This window comes from Salvia hispanica, chromosome 1, assembly GCF_023119035.1.
Source record: "Salvia hispanica cultivar TCC Black 2014 chromosome 1, UniMelb_Shisp_WGS_1.0, whole genome shotgun sequence".
Lineage (NCBI taxonomy): Eukaryota > Viridiplantae > Streptophyta > Magnoliopsida > Lamiales > Lamiaceae > Salvia > Salvia hispanica.
The window spans coordinates 27972484-27992939 of NC_062965.1; the positions used below are offsets into that span (position 1 = coordinate 27972484).

Below are 20456 nucleotides of genomic sequence, written 5' to 3' on the forward strand. Positions count from 1 at the left end.
TTAAGCAGAATAGATTAATGTATTACTCCCTTCGTTTTTTAAAAATATGGGTTTTGGAAAAATATAAACTTTGAAGACAACGTAAATTAGTAAAATGAGAAAAAAAGAAGTAATTAATAGCGAATGAATCCATTTTATAGATTCATAATAAAAAAAACTAGCCAAAAAAAAAAAAGAAAGACTAATCAAAATGGCAAAGGATAATTATTACTATTATTTGGGGATAGATTATTAAACAAAGATTCTTGCTTTATAGAAGAAAAGTTGATGGTTGACTGCTTCTACAACTTCAACCACCATTGCTAGCTACTGTCATAATTCTTCAAATTATCATCTCGTCACACCCAAATTCATATAAACCTTTAAAACTCTACCAAGTTGAATAAAGAGACAATCTTTCTATGTGGTTTCTCTTCTTTTCAGTTTTGACCATAATTAACTGAATGGTGCTTTAATTCCAAAAGCCCTCTCTCTCTGCATTCATTGATAGAAAGCAAGGTGACCCACATCATCATGTTCGGTTCTGGCTTTTGGATTGGTTCTGATTTGAAGGGTCATATTGATTTGGCATGAGAATTTGTTTGGTGGGTGCTTTAATTGTGGTGCAAGCACCTCAGCCAAAAGGGTTTAGGTGTTCCTTTTCAATTTGAGATAAAGTTGGCATCTTTTTACCATTTAGGAATAAAGAAACACTCATCTAGTTTTTAGTTGCCACTGTTTTTGCTCTTCTGGGACGATTTCGGATAGGGATAGAATTGGCTCTGGTTTTGATCATCAAAGATTTTCAGCAAAATTGTGTTGCAAAGAGATTCCTTTTTTCGTGTGTGACATGAATGTCAAAGGGGGTAAGGTTTCCAACCCTTTTATCTTTATTACTGTAGTATTTGATATTTGGGTTTCATTCTTTTCGAATTTGGTATGTGATTGCTCTGTTTTCTGTGTTTTAAATGGAATTTCTAGTTTGTAGATGGCAGCTTCAGTGCCATTTTATTTATATCTGATGAATTTTCATGGATTGGGGGGAAAGAACAATGATCTTCAATGTGTTAGGTTGGAAGAAAATGTTTTTTTTGAATCATTTTTTTAATGTAGTAATGGTTTGTTGTAATTATAGTTTATCTACACGTTTATGGGAATCTTGTGGCTGTATAAGTTCAAAATAGTTTCTTATGCAATTAGTTATTAATGTAGGATGTTGAAAATTTGAAACAAACGTGTTTCAAGTGGAACGAGGAGCAAGCACGTTTGAGTATATTGATTCTTAAGATATAGACTGCATTTCTTGATTGTTAGCTGTAATATGGGGAAGTTTGAAGAGTTCTTGATGCATAAAAATGCATTATTTGGCATGCTTGTGTTAAACCTTACTAATTATGTATATTTACACTTGGTCATTGATTCTGCTTTGTAGAAATTTTGTATTCTGGTTCATAAATGGAATTTTGATGTTATGACGTACCTGAATGTCTATGTAATCATATTAGTACTATATGTTGAGAGGTTAATTGGTTGGTAGACATAACTTGGATCAACAAACTAATATAGCTATGTCCTTTTTTTGGCATTTGAAGGTTTCTAATCTGGGAAACCTGTTTCTTCTATGGGAAATCATGCCGAAATTGTTGAAGGACTGCTGCCAACTCAGACCTTCAAGGTATAAACTACTACCCTCTTATACATTTCTATTTTTCTACAAAGTTTGTTTTATAAATATTTTGGTTAGAACTTCGGAATATCTTGGTGTTTTTCAAATTTTAATTTGTATTCTACTGTTTCTTTCTTTATTTTGGTATTGAAAGGAATCTTCGATTTTTCAACAAGAACTTTTCTGTGATCCAATGAAGTGTTGCATTCCGAGTTTTGTCACTATATCGATCTAAGTAAAGCATTTTAACTTTTATGCTTCGATCAAATTTCAAATGGTCCATTTGTCAAGTGTTTCTACATCAAAATCATCTATGTTATTATCTGCAATCATATACGAGTTTGTTCAAATTTTGTTTTCTTAAGGACTCTAGATATAAATATGATTGTAGGTGCACGCTCAAATGTGTTCAGAACTATTTAAGGTGGTCGTTCGAGTTTCGAAGAACTTTCCAGAAATAGAAGCAGCCCGACCTCGATGCTCTTCAGGAATAGAGGCTCTTTGCTTGTTAAACAATGGTATTGCAAAAGCCAAGTCTCTGCTGCAGTACTGTAGTGAGTCAAGTGTACTTTATCTGGTATGTGTCTCACTGTGCTTCAGTCTCGTTATATGAACTTCTTGTTTTTCTGTATCTGATTGCTATATTGTTTTAACGTTCGATACTCATTTAAATCTTACAGGCACTTACTGGTGATGCAATATTGTCCAGATGCAAAAAATCGAGAAATTTATTGGAGCAAAGTCTCTGCCAAATTCAATCTATGGTCCCGGTGGCGCTGGCTGCCAAGGTGAGGAACCTATGCTTAAAATAACCCTCTTTTCGTTTTCCTTGTGAAGACTGATACGGCACACAATGTTTTGTTATCGTAATTTTACATTAGTAATGCTGATGAAAGTCATTTGTTCTCTCCATTATTTACCATCAGATTTCTGGAATTATTGCTGATCTAAGTAGTGCTGCATTCTATCTGGATCCATCCGAAGAGGAGGCTGGAAGGATTCTTCGGGAATTGCTTCACAGATATGGCTCAACAGTTGATTCGACAGAGGAAGCTGCACTTGCTGCTATTCACACTGTATCATCCCGTCTTCGTATTTCATCAAAAAAGGCTCTACTGACGGAGAAAAGATCTCTCAAAAAGTTGCTTGAGAAGTTTGGAGAAACTGAACCAAGCAAGAGGAAGATATTGATATTCTTCCTGAATCTTCTGAATAAATACGGAAAGGTTATTGCAGAAACGCAAAAGGACAACCCTTCATCGGAGCATGGCAACCATTTCCCAGCTCCAAACCCGTATCTTTTAACATATGACGTGGAGCTCCGTGCAGATTATCGATCTAATGAAGCTCAGATCAACATCTTGAGCAGGCCCGTGCCACCTGAGGAATTCATATGCCCTTTGTCATCGAGGCTAATGTATGATCCGGTTGTCATTGCATCGGGGCAAACGTATGAAAGGATGTGGATCCAAAAGTGGTTCGACGAAGGTCAGAATACTTGCCCCAAGACTCATGTGAAGCTTCCTAATATGTCTTTCACATCAAATATTGGTATGAAGGATCTAATCATCAAGTGGTCTGCCATGCATAGTGTGTCCGTTCCCAACCCGAAGATGCAGGAGGGACATCTTAGGTCTTGGGATTCCATCAACTCCATCAACTCCATTGCTAGCCTGACCAATTCCATGAATGATCTGAATCTTCCACTAGATTACAGCAATGTGTCGATTGGATCTAGTCACGGTTCAGATTACTCGAGCACCAAGATCAGTAACGAAACGAGACCTACTACACATGAAATTGATTGGGTGTTTCTGTCAAAACTCAGTACACTGCCTTGGAATTCTCAGTGCAACGCAATCGAGGATGTCAAGAAGCGACTGATGCACAATGATCAATCTTGGTCTAGTATCCCGTCAAGAAAGTTTGTCCGAACAATCATCGGATTTTTGAAGGAGGCCCATGACCGCCATGACATGGAAGCGCAGATAACGGGATGTCTGCTATTGTACGAGGTGGTGCAGAAGCAGGGGTAATTATATCTCCTCTGTTTCTTCAACTTTTATTAGATGGCTTTAAAGCTGAACTTTTTCCTTATCATTAGTAGTAAAAGTACTAATTAGTTGAGATGATTACTTCTGCTAATCTAATGTTGTTTTGTGGCATACAGAAACAGTGTTTCGTATTTGAAGGAAGACGAGTATGGTCTGTTAGCATCGCTTCTTGACACAGAGGTCTCCAAGCAAGCTCTCTCCATATTGAGTGAGCTTTCCAACCAACAATGTGGTCAGAAAATCGCTGCATCGGGTGCTCTCGCTGGCATCTTTAACATACTCGATAGCCAGATTCTGGAACTGCTGGAACCAGCCTTAAAGATACTGGCATCCTTCTAGGACCTCTCGTACGGAGAACATTGAGTTCATATGAAATGGTGGCCACACTGTAGTTATAAGCAGGTAATTTTGGAGAAACTTGCTTAGTACTAAATCTTCGACTGTGTCGACTCTTATGCTGAATTGCAGCATCAGTTGGAGACTGGCTGTCATATATGGTAAACTTGGTACCCAGGAAATTGGATCTGATCACAGAAATGCAAACTAGTATGATTAAACGATCATTTTAGATTCTGACAAAAATGGTGCATGAGAAATGGCCTGCGTACCTAAGTTTTCCAACATAAGTATTGCTGGCTCGAGAAAAATCATCAGCAACCAGAGAAATTAAGAAATCCGTGCTCGTCGCCCTTCTCATCTTTCTGGCTGTCAGCAATAATTTATCACTCTCATCTTCAGCTGCAAATATAGATTTATGAATCAGCTGTAGAAGTTGCCCTATCCCTCTTGATAAAGCATTGGACTGGAGCATCTCGAGGTCCCGGCTTGAAGCAATAAACAAACCACAAAAGTTTAGGCTGATAAAAAGTATCCTCATAACCAGGTCTACTACTAAGACAGAATGCATAAGATACCTGCTTTAACGAAATGGGGAATGTCAATCTCCCACATTCCTCAGGGGTTTTAACGATTTCCTTGGAAACTTCCCTCCATGATCTACAGACCGATGCACAAGAAACAACAACCGCCCTTGCAGGCCAAGCAGTCTCACTCTCCTCAACCCTTCTGATGATATCCAAGAGCAATTCCGGAGGTAAATTTGCCCACTGCCCTTGCTCCTCTACTGGCTCCGAAAGAGTTACATCAGGGGCTACAAAAGACCTATTATGGCTGCGCCAGTGCTTCACCTCGACCCCTCGCCTTGACATGCTACCAAACCCATCTCTCATCTCCCTTAAAATGCTCTTGAACGACATCCTAGTTTGCATTCATTTAGCTGCAAGATATCAAATTTATACAGATTACGAACGACCGAGTAAAAATTTGTTTAAACCCAAACTCTAATTAAAAAATAACAAAAATCATGAACTAAACCCACAGTGCAAAAAGAAAACAGAAAAAGTAAGAGGGGAGATTCAATTTTCCGGAGATCCAGAGAATAAGTTGAAGCATTCACACAAACCTGAAGAATAAACTAACAATGAAATCGAATGGGAAAAATTCGGTGAGAACGAATAAATCGGACGAAAGCAGATTCAGATCCATATAAATGTGAAGACCAAAACCTTATCATATTCCCTAAATTTTCGGATTTAACCTCTACATAGCTGAAACCAGCGTCGTCTCCGCAGCGGGTATAGCGCAATCACGAGATCGGAGAAGACAGAAAATAACAGCTGCTTTCACAATACTGAGCGCAAGCGTTTGTCTCACACCTTTAAATCTGTGCTTCTCTCTCACCACATATTTTATTATTCAAAATTATTTTCTTTTCCTTTTTTTCATATACTTGAGTCTATGCTTAAAAAATTAGTAGCAATAAAATAAAAGAGAGAAATAGATTTAAAATATTATTTATAGAAAATGAGACTTACCTTATTAAAAAAGAAGTATTTACAGAAGAAGAATAGTCTTTTTGGCCGTTGGGCCTTATTTCGATATTTTACGTGCTAAAGTAAATGGTACTATAATGGTAAAATTGTCTGCAAAGTCATAAACTTTGGTGAAAGTTTGGTTTTTCACAATTATGAAAGTTGCGTCTAAAGTCGAACTTTATCGGATCAGTAAATTTTTCAACTACGACGACGACATGTTTCCGTTAAAAACTTATTCCACGATGACATGACGGTCCCAAACTACCGACGACGACATATTTCCGTTAAAAGCTTATCCACGTAACATGCGAGGCATGACATAGCAAAATTTTATTGGGCACAAAACGACATCGTTTTATGCTTTTTATTGAATTTTCTTTTCACTTGCAATTTAAATCCCTAAACTGTTTGTCGACAGACTTCACTCTTTTGATTACGTTTTAGTCGATTGAATTGGGTTGCGCTTTCGAAATGCAACCCAATGACGATGTGCTTACTTCATTGATGATAATATTTGGATTCTTATGCTTTTATGGAATTAAATTATTGCCTGGACCACTATACAACATCTCAAAAATGCACATCCATCATTATTGCACATATAGGTTGTATAACCTGCTTCACTATATGAGTGTTCTTCAATTTTATTTATTTTGTTCACTTTTTGAGCATTGCAACAAATGTCAGATTCTTTCATTGATACGTACGAGTACTATTTTGTTGGCAATAAACAATTCAGTTTGAACCGTTAGATTCCATTGATTCTTCTAGAATGGGTCGATCGATATACGTATCAAAATTTTGTTTCGTTATAATCGAAAATATCGATATGAAATAATTTCATATCGTTATTGTTTTGAAAGTTTCGGTATACGTATTTCGTATGGAAAAAACTATACCGTTACCGTTTTAAAATTTGGTATATCGATCTGACTTGCAGTATACGTTCGAACGTATATCGATATTTCGTACGATATACGAAATTTTATACCATTTCGAATACCTATATACCAAAAAATATAATTTCAAAACGAAAAATAAAACCAAAATTAATATAATTTTAACATAATAAAATAAACATTGTCCACATCTTCATAATCAAAAAATATATAATTAAGTTATATGGATATATTTATGATTTAAACTTTTAATCTTAAAAAATAAATTATATTATTACTATTATTATTATTATTATCATCATCATCATCATCATCATCATCGGTAAAACGATATGTATCGATAATTCGATCCGTATTGATTTTGATATATTTGATATCGATAATATCGATATATATCGTATATTCGATATAATACGGTATACCGCGTATAAGAAAATTCATATCGTTATCATACGAAAACTTTCGATACGTATTGTATCGTCGAAAGTTTCGTATACGAAAATTCGATATTTTTCATACGATCGATCGATATACGTTTTTTCGGTATATTTACTCAGCCCTAGATTCTTCTACCACTACATGATCTTTATGAACTTTTACAGAAGTCATTAATTAGCTATTGGCAAATTAATTTTGCTTAAACACTGATTGCAAGAACAACATGTCGAATGAAGGTAAATCACACCAAACAATTTTAATTTGTTAGTTGTAATTCTTTGTACATTCGTTTTGATTTATACTGTTCTTGTATGATATGGTAGTGAAATGCATTAAATTTTGGGAAGAGAGTGAATGTAATGTACCAGAAAAATTCCCACATGAGAATACAATCATGATTTTATCGACAAATTAGATATGTTTATAAAATTCGCTATGCAACATCCCTTATTATGCACGGTTCAAAAATCAAATATCCATGTGCATGTTGTGATGATAAAAAAATTTCTTGCAACAGAAACGGTGAAGGAGCATCTTGTGAGAAGGGATTCACTCGAAATTACTATGATTGGAGATCTCATCACGATGCGAGAGCGTCGTCCAACTCAAGTGCGCGGGTCGGTCAAGCAAACAACGACATTGATAAAGCAATTTAAGAGCCTAATTAGCTTTCAAAGAAGCCAAGAATAGATTTTAAGCATTCTGATCATTTTCATTCAAATTTTATTTAATTTAATGTCATTTGAGTTTTATCTTGATCTATTTTCTCTATATATGTATGCTTGTAGCTTAGAATCTCACGTGGAAAATCGGAGGATGTTGAATACAATCCAAATGAAAAATTATGATCCTAATTTCCCTACTTGTGAATTTGTCCTATGCAATTTACTTATCTTTGTATGAGTATTCCATGCATATCTTGATCGAAACTCCCACTTACATCGATAATCAAAATTGCTAGTTTTGCTGCCCAAACAAATGCTCGAATTTCTTGGAAAAGTTGATAGGTTTACTGGTTGGACCACAACTCCTTATTAGATGGCTTTTAGGCGACAAAGCAACATTTTTTCCCATTGAGTAATTTTACGGAGTACTATAACTAATGCTATTTGATTGATGGCCCCAAAAGGGATTACACTTTTTCTTTTAGTTGCACAAAAAGTATATTTCATTTTCCTGGAAAAGTATCCAAATATGTCATCTTTAGAAAAGGAGGGGGAAAAAATTTGCTCTAATGAATGCACATATAATACTTGTAAATGCATACTCTACCGAATTAGTGATGGATTTGTAAATGCATACATAATTAAATACAAATGCACAAATTACTCTAATGAATGCACATATAATACTTGTAAATGCATACTCTACCGAATTAGTGATGGATTTGTAAATGCATACATAATTAAATACAAATGCACACAATGTACTTTATAGTAATGCCATAAATTGCAAATATAAAATTGAAGTCCTTGCCCAAGCAAGCACGGTGCATGAAAAGTGTCTCTATGGACAAGGATAAGGTTATGGATAGAGTTATGGTCGTACTTTTATTAATATTCTTATAGATTCCAACTAGCATTAATTATTGCATATACTCCATAAGCCTTATATGTTTTTGTTGCTGGGCAAAATACAAAATAATTACTGTGTTTTTAATTTGATTTTTTCCCTACTTCAAGACACGCCTCAGCATCATTCCCAGTCCCCTATAACAATGGAATATCGCATATGTTCATTCATGTATGGGAGGACTATTATTTAAGACAGACAACTATATTTGTCTGTTTCCAACATTTCAAAATTCTGAGTTTGCTTTTTAATTTATTTCCTTTTTATTTTCCTAATGAGGGATGGATGTTGATGCTTCAGCGTCTTATTAATTTTAAGAGAAGTGGCTAATGCTACACCATAAATGACTTTTTTAAGAAATATGGGTATTATTGAATATTAATAGTTTAATTGTCTCATTAAATGCTTAATTCAGTTGACAATGTTACCCTTACTCCTTAATTGTTGTTTCTTTTTAATTCATTAATAATTCCATTATTTTTTGAGTAGTTTGTACTCAACTTTTTCACTACTTTGTTTTTATTTTTTATTATATTATATAATCTTAATAATAGTAGTTTTTATTAATTTTAGTTTTACGAGTAAAATACTCCATAATATATTAATCAATAAGATAATGATGAAGTTATCTAACTACTACGTAATATGTTTGTTTTTTTTATTTTTTCAAATGAATTTAAGGTTAATTGAAATTACCAGTTTCAATATAATATTAATTAAAACATCTAGTTTAACTATGTATGAATCCAACATTTTATCAACTTAATTTAAATCTTCACATAGAAAATTGAATTGAGAATCGATTGATTTAATAAGAGATCAATCAAAAATATAATTAAGTGAAAGAAAGAAATTGGTAAAAGTTATAGAACTCATTACTTTTATAAGTTGCTTAAAAAATCAAACTTCATTTTGTCCTTTTTTTTTCCCAAAAACTAAAAAATGAATAAAAACAAAACAAATATTTAAATTTTATAGTATAATATATTTTTTGACTAGCAACTATACCGTGACATAATACTATAATGTAGTATACACTAATCAGTATATATACACCACCATATCATGAAATATTACAAAATATCAATAATAATATTTATATATAAATTATATTATAATATTATATACATATATAATAAATTAAATGATAATATCAAAATATGACATTATATTTTTAAGTGAAATACTTTTTTCGAAAATATTAAATAATATTTTTATTAATACCACTATTTTAAAACTTACTTGAATATTATGATTATATGTATTTTAAATAAAAATTAGTTAAAACTAAAATTTTAGTTATTAATTTAAAGAATTTATCCAATTCTGAGAAGATTAAATAATTGTTGCTGCATAAATTTTCATTATTAATGCATGTGTTTAATTACGATAGATTATGTTATTAGAATTAAATCGTACTAGTGTAGTTAAAAATTTATTAAAATTATAAAATCATTTTTCGAATTATCATTTGGGATTATTAGCTTTAAAATAACTTTAAACCCATTGTAGCATAAGTCAACTAAGAATAGTAAATTGAAAAAAGAGAATTTGTATTATATAGTACTCCAATACTTAAATTGAGAATTTGTTTATAACAATAAGACTTAATTCCCTTTCAATTTTGTCGTAGAAGTTTATTGTGTTCACACTTAATAATATTTATAAATATAATGTCTCATATGAAATCATAATTATTTCATACTGCAATTTATTTATATTCAGAATATTTTAAAATATGTTCTTATATCTTATTTTTGAACTTGCAAATTTATAACTTAGATCATCTCCAAATACACTAAAAAATCATTTTTATGTAAAAATTTTCTTCAAGCGTATTGCAAACTCAAACTCATTTTTGTGTTTTCACGGGAAAAACATCTAATATGAAGCTACTACAAAATTTTATGAGACATATACCCAAAAATGGTGTATATGGTTGGAATAAAATCACTTTTTGTGTGACATATACTCAAAAATCAGTTTGAGCTTAGTGTGAATAGTTGGAGATTCCTTATGGATTTTATTTTTCAAGTTGTGTAGTTTTTGTTTAATAAATGATATTTATATATTAATAAAGTAAATTTTTTTATTTAATTTTATATAAATTATTGATAAAGTATTGTGAGATGGAGGATTCTAATAGATTTAGATTTAATTATTAATTTTATGTACACCATAAGATGTTATGGTATAGCATACTCGAAATAAAGAGGGACAAATTAAGTTACTATGCTACATATTTTACATGAGATTTATTCATTAATACCATTCTAATTTAGTCCATCTATGCATTTTTTTTTCATTTTTTCCGTTTAGTTTATTACTTTAAAAGTCGATATAAATTCATTGTTTTACAAGCTATTGAAATATCAAAATTCAATTTAACAATTTTCTATATAATTTCAAAATAAGTTGTGAATATGTGGCATTACATTTCCTTATTAGTAGTAGGTTGTGATATAACACCAAGGTTAAATATATTTTATAAATAAAATTAGTTATAAAATTTAGTAAATAGTTAAATCTGAATTATATTGACAAAATATTAATATTATATAATAGTATGTGTTTTCATTAAAATTAAATTATTGCACTATAATTAAACAGTAAGTAAATTACTCTGTAGTATAACTAAAATTGAATTAGTTTTATATAAATAGATTGTTATAGTATTTACATGTATTTTATTCACGACTTGTTTGAATAATAGGATAAGTTATATCTGCTGTACTTTAAATTAGTTTAAATTAAATAAGTGAAGCTAAACATAAATAATCACTAATAATAGAATTGAAATATCGAGTATATTTGAAGATACAAATACAATATATTCTACTACTACATAAGTATTTAATATTTGAGGGTATATTAGTTTTTAATAAATTGCAATCTCTAGATGCATAAATTTCACCAATTTAGCATTAAGTACAGAATTTTAATAGTTTTAATATTATGGCTGGCCATAATGTGGCCATTTAACATCACTCTATTATGTTATAGTTATGCATATAGCTCTATTTGTTCCTTTGTAAGCAATTTACAGATCAACCATTCAAGACATTTTTGTATACCAATTTTCTCATTTTTGAATATGTTCCCGGTTACTAGAGAAAAGAGGTCCAGATAAACTACTAGCTAGTTTTACATTTGATTTGGAATTTTAGTAGCTAATCAATAGGTTGGCCCAAAACTATATGATGTAGGAGTACTACTTTTCATTTGCGCTTTTACATGATTTTGATAACATGTTGTATAGCATTTTCAAATTTGTAGCAAGACAAACACTCAAAATGACGACCCTATCTAAAAAGTATCCATCAAAAAACAGAAGCGAAAAATGTAGTGAATATTCAACTTTAGAATAAGGATATTATGTAGTACCACTTTCATTATATGGCGCGGCTTACAATCTACGCATCCACGCACTATATATAAGGTCACAAAATATATATTGCTCATTTATATTCTACTTATTTTTAATTACTGGTACATTTTTAATAAGTGTGCATAGATTATTTACACAATTTTCTGAAATATCCTTATATATCTTGATGTATGTCGTAGATTTTTAATAATGGAGTCATCAAGGCTAAATCTTGATAATGTGAAAGTGGCTAATGGTTTGGGAAATCTACCAAGATCATTTTAACTTGTATCCATGGAAGGTACGATACTCTCAATTTTTTGCACCATATATTACTTGTTATAGTAATGTAAAAATACCATAATTATATTATACCCCGTATGTAAACTGAGGCACTAGTATTTTAGCAGTGATGCAGAGGTATATCTACATGGAGGGTGTTTTTACATCCTGGAAAGTCGATGGCAAAGAACTTTTTCTTCGTCCGATGCCATATTTAACGGTGAGAAGCCCATTAGGTATGTATTTATATCAATCACATGGCTTGGTATTCAGCTGATTCAATATTTTTTGTAAAGTTTACTTCAAGAACATCAGCTACTTCACATTTGCTTACACTTCATTGCTGTTCTCTCTGATACAGTGGAGGAATACCACACTGTTTCCCTCAGTTTGGTCCTGGGCCCCTTGCAGCAGGCAAAAAAACTAGCTATACTAAATTTATTGATATATTGTAGTTCTTCAATAATAATAATAATAATGTTATTGACAGCATGGATTCGCAAGGAACATGGAGTGGTCGATCGTTTGTGTTGAAAATATGCAAATGAATCCATGTAACTCTGGAGCTTAAAGACAGTCCGTACAGCCGTAGTATGTGGGATTATGGTTTTCATGCTCTATACAAGGTACATTAGCTAACTTGTTGTCTTTGTCACTTTGTTAGTATAATATCCTCATCATTTTTCTGCTGAATTTGTTAGGTGACTCTACACAAAGACACTCTCTCAACACAGATTACAATCACAAATACTGATCACACCCCATTTTCATTTACTACTGCCTTGCATACATACTTTAAAGTAAGTAATTTTCAAAACTAACGAAATATTAATAATTATGTTGATATTTGCATATATCTAATCAGAGTAATACAGGCTTCTGCAGAAGAGGCCTCTGTTAAATGTTTAAAGGTTGCAAGACATTGAACAAAGAACCTGATCCAAGAAATCCAGTGGAGGGTAAGGAGGAAAGGTGTGTATCATATGTATTCGGACATCGACGGGCTCATTTGTAGTATTTGATTTAAAACCTTGATGTTATTTTATCAATCTAGGATGTTGTCACATTTCTGGGATTTGTAGACTGCATCTACCTTGATGCTCCTGATGAAGTTCACCTGGATAATGGCTTGGGTGATTCCATTACAATTAGGAATACCAAGTATGACAATGTTTGAATTTGTTGGTTTATTTAGTCTTAAATTGACCACTTTTTGATGGATTGGTGTTGTCTTTTTTAGTTGGTCTGATGCTGTTCTGTGGAATCCTTATGTGACGATGGAATCATGTTACAAAGATTTCGTGTGTGTTGAAAATGCCAAGGTATGTTTTCAATTATTTATTTATTTTTGTTTTCTACTTTCACTATCTTATTTCTGTGGTGAATGTATATTACTTAGATTGGAGAAATCGAGCTACAACCTAACCAATCATGGACTGGTGTGCAACATTTGACCAAGGCCTGAAATGCTCTGGTCGATTCAAATGCCTCATTCAGTAATAAATAGAGGAAATCATGTTATGTTTAAGATTGAAATCTATTTAAGTTTATTATATTCTCCAAAATTGAGAAGAAATAAATAGAAATATTACAACAAAAGTCTATCAGACAATCAGCTCAATTGGGGTATTACAAATAAAAGTAATAAAATCAAAATAAAATTAGACAACAACAATCAGCAGCCTTTAAATGACTGCACGATTTCATACCTTTCTTAGGATCAAAACAAATGCAGACGTCAGAAACATTCATTCACACAACATTGGTCTGCCTTCCGCTTGAAATCCCGAGGAATTATAGTCATGCCGATACAACACTTACTCAACGTTCATATACTTTTTTCAATTCAAGATTTAGGCAGCATCTTCCGAGTCGGCTTTCTTCACCCAGAACAAGAAATCCTTACACATCAAATGAATCAAGTCATGCGTTTGGTTTCACGAACCAAGGCCATATGATCCTGCAAAACCAACACAAGTTACAAAATACTTCCACATGAACTATCAACGTCGTGCAAAATATAAATCCATGAGCATAAGTTATCACTGCTTGAACAAGAGTTCAGTTAGTTAGAAAAAAAGTAAAGGAAAGTCCTATGATTATAAGGACGAATCCTAGATCTAAGACCAAGTGAGTTACAATTTCTTTTTAAAGTTTCAATGTATTAATTTGTATCATACACTTAAAACTAACTATCTGTACTAGACTGCTGGAACGAAAAGAATAATCTTCATCCTGTCACCACAAAAAAACATATTTCCAGAAGATCAAAATGTAATGATAAGACAAACTGAAGGAGTTGTCAAGTGCTGAAGTATCCTAGCGGAAAGTAGTGTAACAATATTAATAAATAGAAAGATAGCAACAATAACAACTTACCGAGATAAAATCAAATGCTTTTGTATCCTCTTTTTTGATCCATTCATCAATGAAGTCGGAGGTTGGGTAGCCATGCCAGGATTAAAATATCTGGAAAGGGTGCTGCATCCACTCCTACAGGTCCAGGAGAATTGATAGTAGTACTGGATTGTAGATTTCCTAGTTGGTGGAAGTTGGACATTGCAGCTAAAACTGTTGTTGAGCAAAGTGATTCCCCATGGCACTATAATTCATTGGCTGAGAAGCAAATGCAGGATTGACCCCAAAACCAGAAGGGATATTATATGCCTGAGCACCCGGGGGAATATGGGATTTACATTCATATCACCAGCTCGAGAGGAAATTCACTATTTAAAGCAACATTAGGACTTTTATTAGGTGTACTCGATACTAAACCATGGAACACATCCTCGTCTTTATTTGCATTTTTCTTTACAGAGGGATTATTTCCATTCACGAAAATATCGTCCATCAAGTTGGTAGCATATTCACTAGAAGTTCCTTGCTCCATGGGGACCTCGGAACTAAAATTTTAAAGGTTGAATGGTTCAGTTTCATTTTTATGAGCTGCAAAGGGCCTCGAGGCTCCCTGACATATCAAGAGCCACCCCAGAAAAAAAATTTCAAACCGGTCCTTATCTTGGACTTTTTGGAAGGAAACATCTGCAAAGGGTCATCATAAAAGTTCAGTTTTTGGTGCTCTCAAAATTGTGGAAATTGTCGCCAAGTAAGTCATGATAAAGCGAGCAACAGATGGGGTGCATTTGTTATTTTGGCTCACTGCTGCTTTTTTGGATCTTCCATGCCAAGAAGATCACCTGGGTCACAGTGTTTATCATACCCGGTATAATTGAAGGCTGGGAATCTTATCGTTGCTTGAAATTGGTTGGTTCCACTGCCATTTTGTTCACCACCCAGAAGACTCAATACCTGAGGAAACCACAAATTACAAATTTTTATTCTGAAAAGGGAAGAAGCCAAAAGTTATTAATTCTGCTGAAACAGCAGTATGAATTTCTTTGGAAAAAAAAAGTAATAGAGTAATTCTTTGGTTGGAAAATAGTTCCCAGTTACAATTTAAAATTAAAGTTCCAGATACGAAACATGATTTTAGATATAAAACCCTTTTCTTTGGTTCAACCAATAATTCTATGTGAATCATTTTTCCAAAGTTTAAAAACCCCACTGATATTTCTAAATAAAAATTCAAAGAAAAATTTTAAAAAGGGTGCAAAAATCTCCGGTTACTTCTCTCACTAAACTCCACTCACTTAAGTTTATGAAGACAATAAAAGAACCAGAGGACCTAAATGGGCTAAATAAAACTCACCTTAGTTGCTTTCTCCCTCAAAGATGCTTGGGAATTCGGCATTGCACCACAAATCTTTGTTGTACAAGTAAAGAAAAAACTGAAAAATGCCTCATTCTTCTTCCTCAATAGTGCCTCAAGGACACATAGGCTTTCATGCGACCTAAAAAAATGGGATTTTTGAAAACCAAAATGAAAATTTTTAGACATAAAAATTTAGAAAAGATTTTCATTTGAGGTTTTTTATAACTATAAAAAAATTTTTGGGAAACATTCAAAATTGATGATCATCAAATTATTGTTAAAATGAACCACAAATTTAAAGGCACAAAGAAAAAACCTGCCACATAGGAGACCTCAGTTTCATTTCAATGGCATGCGCTAATGATTTGAATCTAATTTTGAGGCCTTTCCCCCAGGAAAACATGAAGTGCATCTCGGTAGGCTGTAGGCGCAACCGTTGATGTCACTATGGTCTCCAACAATTTCTTCACGATTTTTTGGCTTAAGTCAAGCAGGGTCTCCATTACTATTTCTGAATGGCTTGTAGAATCTCTTACCCAGCTTCCCGTACCAGCATTTTTTGAAAACGAGAAGGGGCTGTTATATTCGGCCGAGACCCAACCCCCTTTATACCTATCAAAATTTTTTTTGGCCCAAAAAACGCTCCCAAAATTTGGGCTTCTGTAACTTCCAGTTCATTACTTTTCCTTATGGAAGGAGATTTTTTAAATTACTAAATCCCTGTCTAATTGTAGCATTTCCATGTCAACAACCTCACTGATGAACGACTTTCTATCTTGATGGCTTTTCCCATAGTTGGTATTTCCAAAACCTTGTATCCGGCTGCGAAGACTACTTTCTGTAGGCGCATACGTTTATCATCTGATGAAAACAAAGTAGATAATGTTTCTTGGGCTTTTTTGACAGCCTTGTTCAACGCATCACCCTTCAGAGGATCTGGCTGGCCCTGTAGTGGATTAACTGTCGATTAAAAACAGAATTCTTTGCATCCCCCTTTTTGAACTCTGCCCCCTGACTTTCCCACAGCATATTTTATAACCCTTAATGCCTGAAAAAAAAATTAAATAACAAAATCAGATTCTGTTTGCATAACAAGGATTGAAGTATTTAAATCTGGTGGCAGTTCTTCGCCAGAGACAGTTTGACATCGAGATTATTTTATAAAAGCCCTAGTAATGCTGCCAATCCATCCATAGGCCAAGATAACTATTTGCTCAAACACTTAATCATGTCAATGTTTTGTTAAAGATCTAGTTGCATCCTCACTCAAGTAATTCAAATGCTGCGAGATGTTTCAAAATAACATAAACACACAAGCCTGTGGAGTAATCATGCAGCTCAAGACACAGAAACAGTACCCAGATAACTTGAAGGAAATAAAAAAATCCCATTACAGAACCCTAACCATGTAAAAAAAATCGGTAAAAATTTAACTATGCTTACGCACAAACATAACCGCAAAAAAACCATTTTAATCAACAAAACAGCTCACAATAGCATACAGATAAAAAAAAGAGCAACGAATAGCATAATCTAATAACCTTCTGTTTAACAATCGGCGATTTGTGATCGAGCCGTTTAAGGATGAATTGCGACACCTCTTTTAAAAATAGAGATGTGTGAAGACCCAGCAAATCGCAAATTTCCTCCAATTTGTAAACCGGGGTGACCCTTTTTCCTCGTCCGAAGTCGCAACGTCGATCACTTTCGACCTAGTACGACTCCACCGCCCTCCTGGGTCTGCTCCATCCTTCACCAAAATCACCTTTTTTCGCCCCGCCAAATAAACAGATCCGACAGCCGATCCGGGTCGATCGATCCGTCCACTCAATACACCAATCAAACAAATCAATTGTTCAACGAATTACCCCCGATCGATCGAGTAGTCAGCAAATATTAGTGGCCTATGTTCATCGAAAAGGGAATGAACAGTGGATTGGGGTTTTGTTGAATATAAATAGTATTTTATTTATTTTTTATAATAAAAGATTGTATAAAATAAAAAGAGGGAACTCAGGTTGACACAGTGAGAGCGATGTGCAGTTTGGAGAGACGCGGCGATGTTTTCATCCTCACAATCACCGGCGACGATCAGCACCGCCTCAACCCAATCTAATCGACTCAATCCGGGCGGCGCTCGCCCGGGTCAAGTCAGAATCGTCTCTCTCGCCACGGCGCTCATCACCACAGCTCAGGAAAGTTCTTCTCCAACGGCTACGATCTCGATTGGGCGCTATCCGACCCGGCCCGAATCCGGCCAAAAATCATGTCGAAGAAGCTCCGTCTCCTGGTGGAGGACCTAACTTCTCTCCCGATGCCAACAATCGCGGCGGTCAACGGACACCGCCTCCGCCGCCGGGTTCGTCCTCGCCCTCAGCCACGACTACCTCCTCATGCGGAGGGACCGAGGGTTCCTCTACATGAGCGAGCTCGACATCGGCTACACGATTCCCCGGTGGTTCGTGCAGGTTGTTAAAAGCAAGACGGAATCCCCGAGGATTTGGAGGGGAGTGGTGATGGCGGCGGTGAAGATCACGGCGGAGATGGGGGTGGAGTGGGGATTGTGGATTCGGCTCACGACGGTGCTGAGGCGACGGTGGAGGCCGCGGTGAGGCTGGGGAGGGATTTGGTGAGGAGGAAGTGGGATGGGAGGTGTACGCCGCTAATCGGAGGATTGTGTTTGCTGAGGTGTTGGCGGTGCTCGGCTCCGATGAGACTGTTGGAGATTCCGGCGATTTCGAGGTGGTTTCAAGGTTGTGATTTTTTAAGTGGACCCCACTTAACTATCCCCTATTTTTTCTGTTCAGAAATCAGATTGATGTGTGTAAAATGAGTCAAATGACATAAAATTGCAAACTTATTTAAATCGTGGACAGTAATCCTATATTTGCTGCTGTAATATATCTGCTGCTGAAATTGTATCAGTTGATATAGTTGTTGATAGTTCTAATTTTAGTAATCCTATATTCCAATCTTAGTTCTTCATTTCTCAATTGGACTTAGCCCTCGGATTGTTAACTTAGGTCATCTCCAACCATTTACCCCAAATTCAAATTCATTTTGAGTATATGTAAGTATTAAAAAGTAGTTTTACTCAATATTTACATCATATTTAATTTATATCATTTTTGGGTATTTGTCTCAAAAAATTTGCGTAACACCAAATAGGTGTTATTACATTGAAAAAGCAAAAATGAGTTTGATTGGTGTATAATTGGAGAAATTGTCGTAATAAATGAGTTTTGGTATATGATTGGAGATGGTCTTAGAATGAGCGGTAAAAAATGCCTAAAGGAGAAAAGAAGCGTCAAACAACGTGAAGTCATGGAAACACCGGGAGTGTTGTGCCTTCATGTTGTTGACGTTCACGATCACGCTGATCTAGCTGATTAGATGTGTTTCCGGCCTTGTTTAGAACGATTTCACTATAAGAGCACGGTTGGTTGGTTTGTGGGATATGAAACAACTAGATAGGATTGTGAAAAGGCTTTTTCATGAAAAATAGGTATGGACAGCAATCTCAAAATGGTGTTTGATATTGTAGAAATAAAAGTGGCAAGCTAAGCTAAGAGCAGTGGGTGTGTTTGGTACGCATGTTAGTCTTAGTGAATGAAATGTGTTATTTTATGACACAAGAACCTATGTTTTAGCCTAAAAAGTTATATACTATTTTGGTGTGTTACACTTTTGGAAGTTGAACTAGGATGAATGTAAAGAGAGATGATATACTAAGGGACTAAATGTGAGCATTGTATGAGATACTGATGATGTGATGATGTATCAAGTTAATTTTCAAAAAAATTCTCCCTTTTATTTCATCCCTATACACCCTGCTATCACGATTTTTAAGGCAACTGAAAAATCTGAATATTTTCTCCTATGATATTCTTGTCTTGCCGCAAAAATTTGGTTTTCATTTTTTAACCTTCCCATCTTCCCTCACCTTTCTTGGGAAAATTTTGAAAACAATTTTTTTCCATCTCTATTGGTTTAAATTGATTATGATGGACCGTTATATTCATGAATAAGATTACGGCGGTTTGATTCCTATATTAGTATATGATATGATAGCATTGGTGGAGTCAATTTTGTATGATTGAGTTTTAGATAGTTATTTAGTGTTCGGTTGCTATGTCAAAAATCTTAGTTTAGCTTAACTTTTGTTTGATTGAGCTACCTTAAACATTGGATACAAATATGTTCTGTCGAAAATAACCTCTATTAGTTTTGGTAAGACATTTTTCTCCTCATTGAATCCTATTTTGGCGCATATATTACACTTGGATCCCGCCCTCACGGATCACCTCTGAACAACGAGAGAATTTATTGGATTTCGGACTGAAATTAACGCTATCGAAAGATGAAATCGACAATGAAACGAGAAATAATATACGAAGAAGAGATTTATGAGCCAAGAGAAGTCTTAATTATCATATCTACAATTGTTGTACATATGAGTTTCATGACAGTACTTTGAAATTTCTCAAACTAATTTTTCAAAAATTAATCAGTGACATGTAAAAATAAACACCACACAAACTTTAGCTCAAGCTGATCAAAATTATTTAACTTGACCCTGGTAGGTTGCCCACATCTTTTTTTATATTAATTCT

General features: G+C 34.2%; 1 protein-coding gene and 3 pseudogenes across 2 annotated transcripts; 3 read left to right on the forward strand and 1 right to left on the reverse strand.

Annotated features, from left to right (window-relative positions):
- The first annotated feature begins 284 nt into the window (after positions 1 to 284).
- LOC125208367 (U-box domain-containing protein 5-like) lies at positions 285 to 4240 on the forward strand. Of its 2 annotated transcripts, none has more exons than XM_048107968.1 (6): positions 285 to 845; positions 1572 to 1654; positions 2037 to 2222; positions 2326 to 2433; positions 2572 to 3677; positions 3816 to 4240. In XM_048107968.1, exons 2-6 carry the CDS (start codon positions 1601 to 1603, stop codon positions 4036 to 4038), a joined length of 1677 nt encoding a protein of 558 aa, XP_047963925.1. In that variant the 5' UTR covers positions 285 to 845; positions 1572 to 1600; the 3' UTR covers positions 4039 to 4240. The 2 variants fall into 2 exon arrangements, with proteins under 2 accessions (XP_047963925.1, XP_047963934.1); XM_048107977.1 differs by having other exon boundaries at positions 285 to 498.
- Positions 4241 to 12059: 7819 nt separating this feature from the next.
- Positions 12060 to 13752, forward strand: LOC125193132 (annotated as a pseudogene).
- Positions 13753 to 14009: 257 nt separating this feature from the next.
- On the reverse strand, positions 14010 to 17757 carry LOC125193140 (annotated as a pseudogene).
- A 20-nt stretch (positions 17758 to 17777) lies between these two features.
- On the forward strand, positions 17778 to 18729 carry LOC125208379 (annotated as a pseudogene).
- Positions 18730 to 20456: the final 1727 nt, after the last annotated feature.

Coding starts and splice junctions, on each gene's coding strand:
- LOC125208367 (XM_048107968.1), top strand. CDS start 1,601: ATGGGAAATCATGCCGAAATTGTTGAAGGACTGCTGCCAACTCAGACC. Junction 1,655..2,036: donor TGCCAACTCAGACCTTCAAG/GTATAAACTACT, acceptor ATATGATTGTAG/GTGCACGCTCAAATGTGTTC. Junction 2,223..2,325: donor AGTCAAGTGTACTTTATCTG/GTATGTGTCTCA, acceptor TAAATCTTACAG/GCACTTACTGGTGATGCAAT.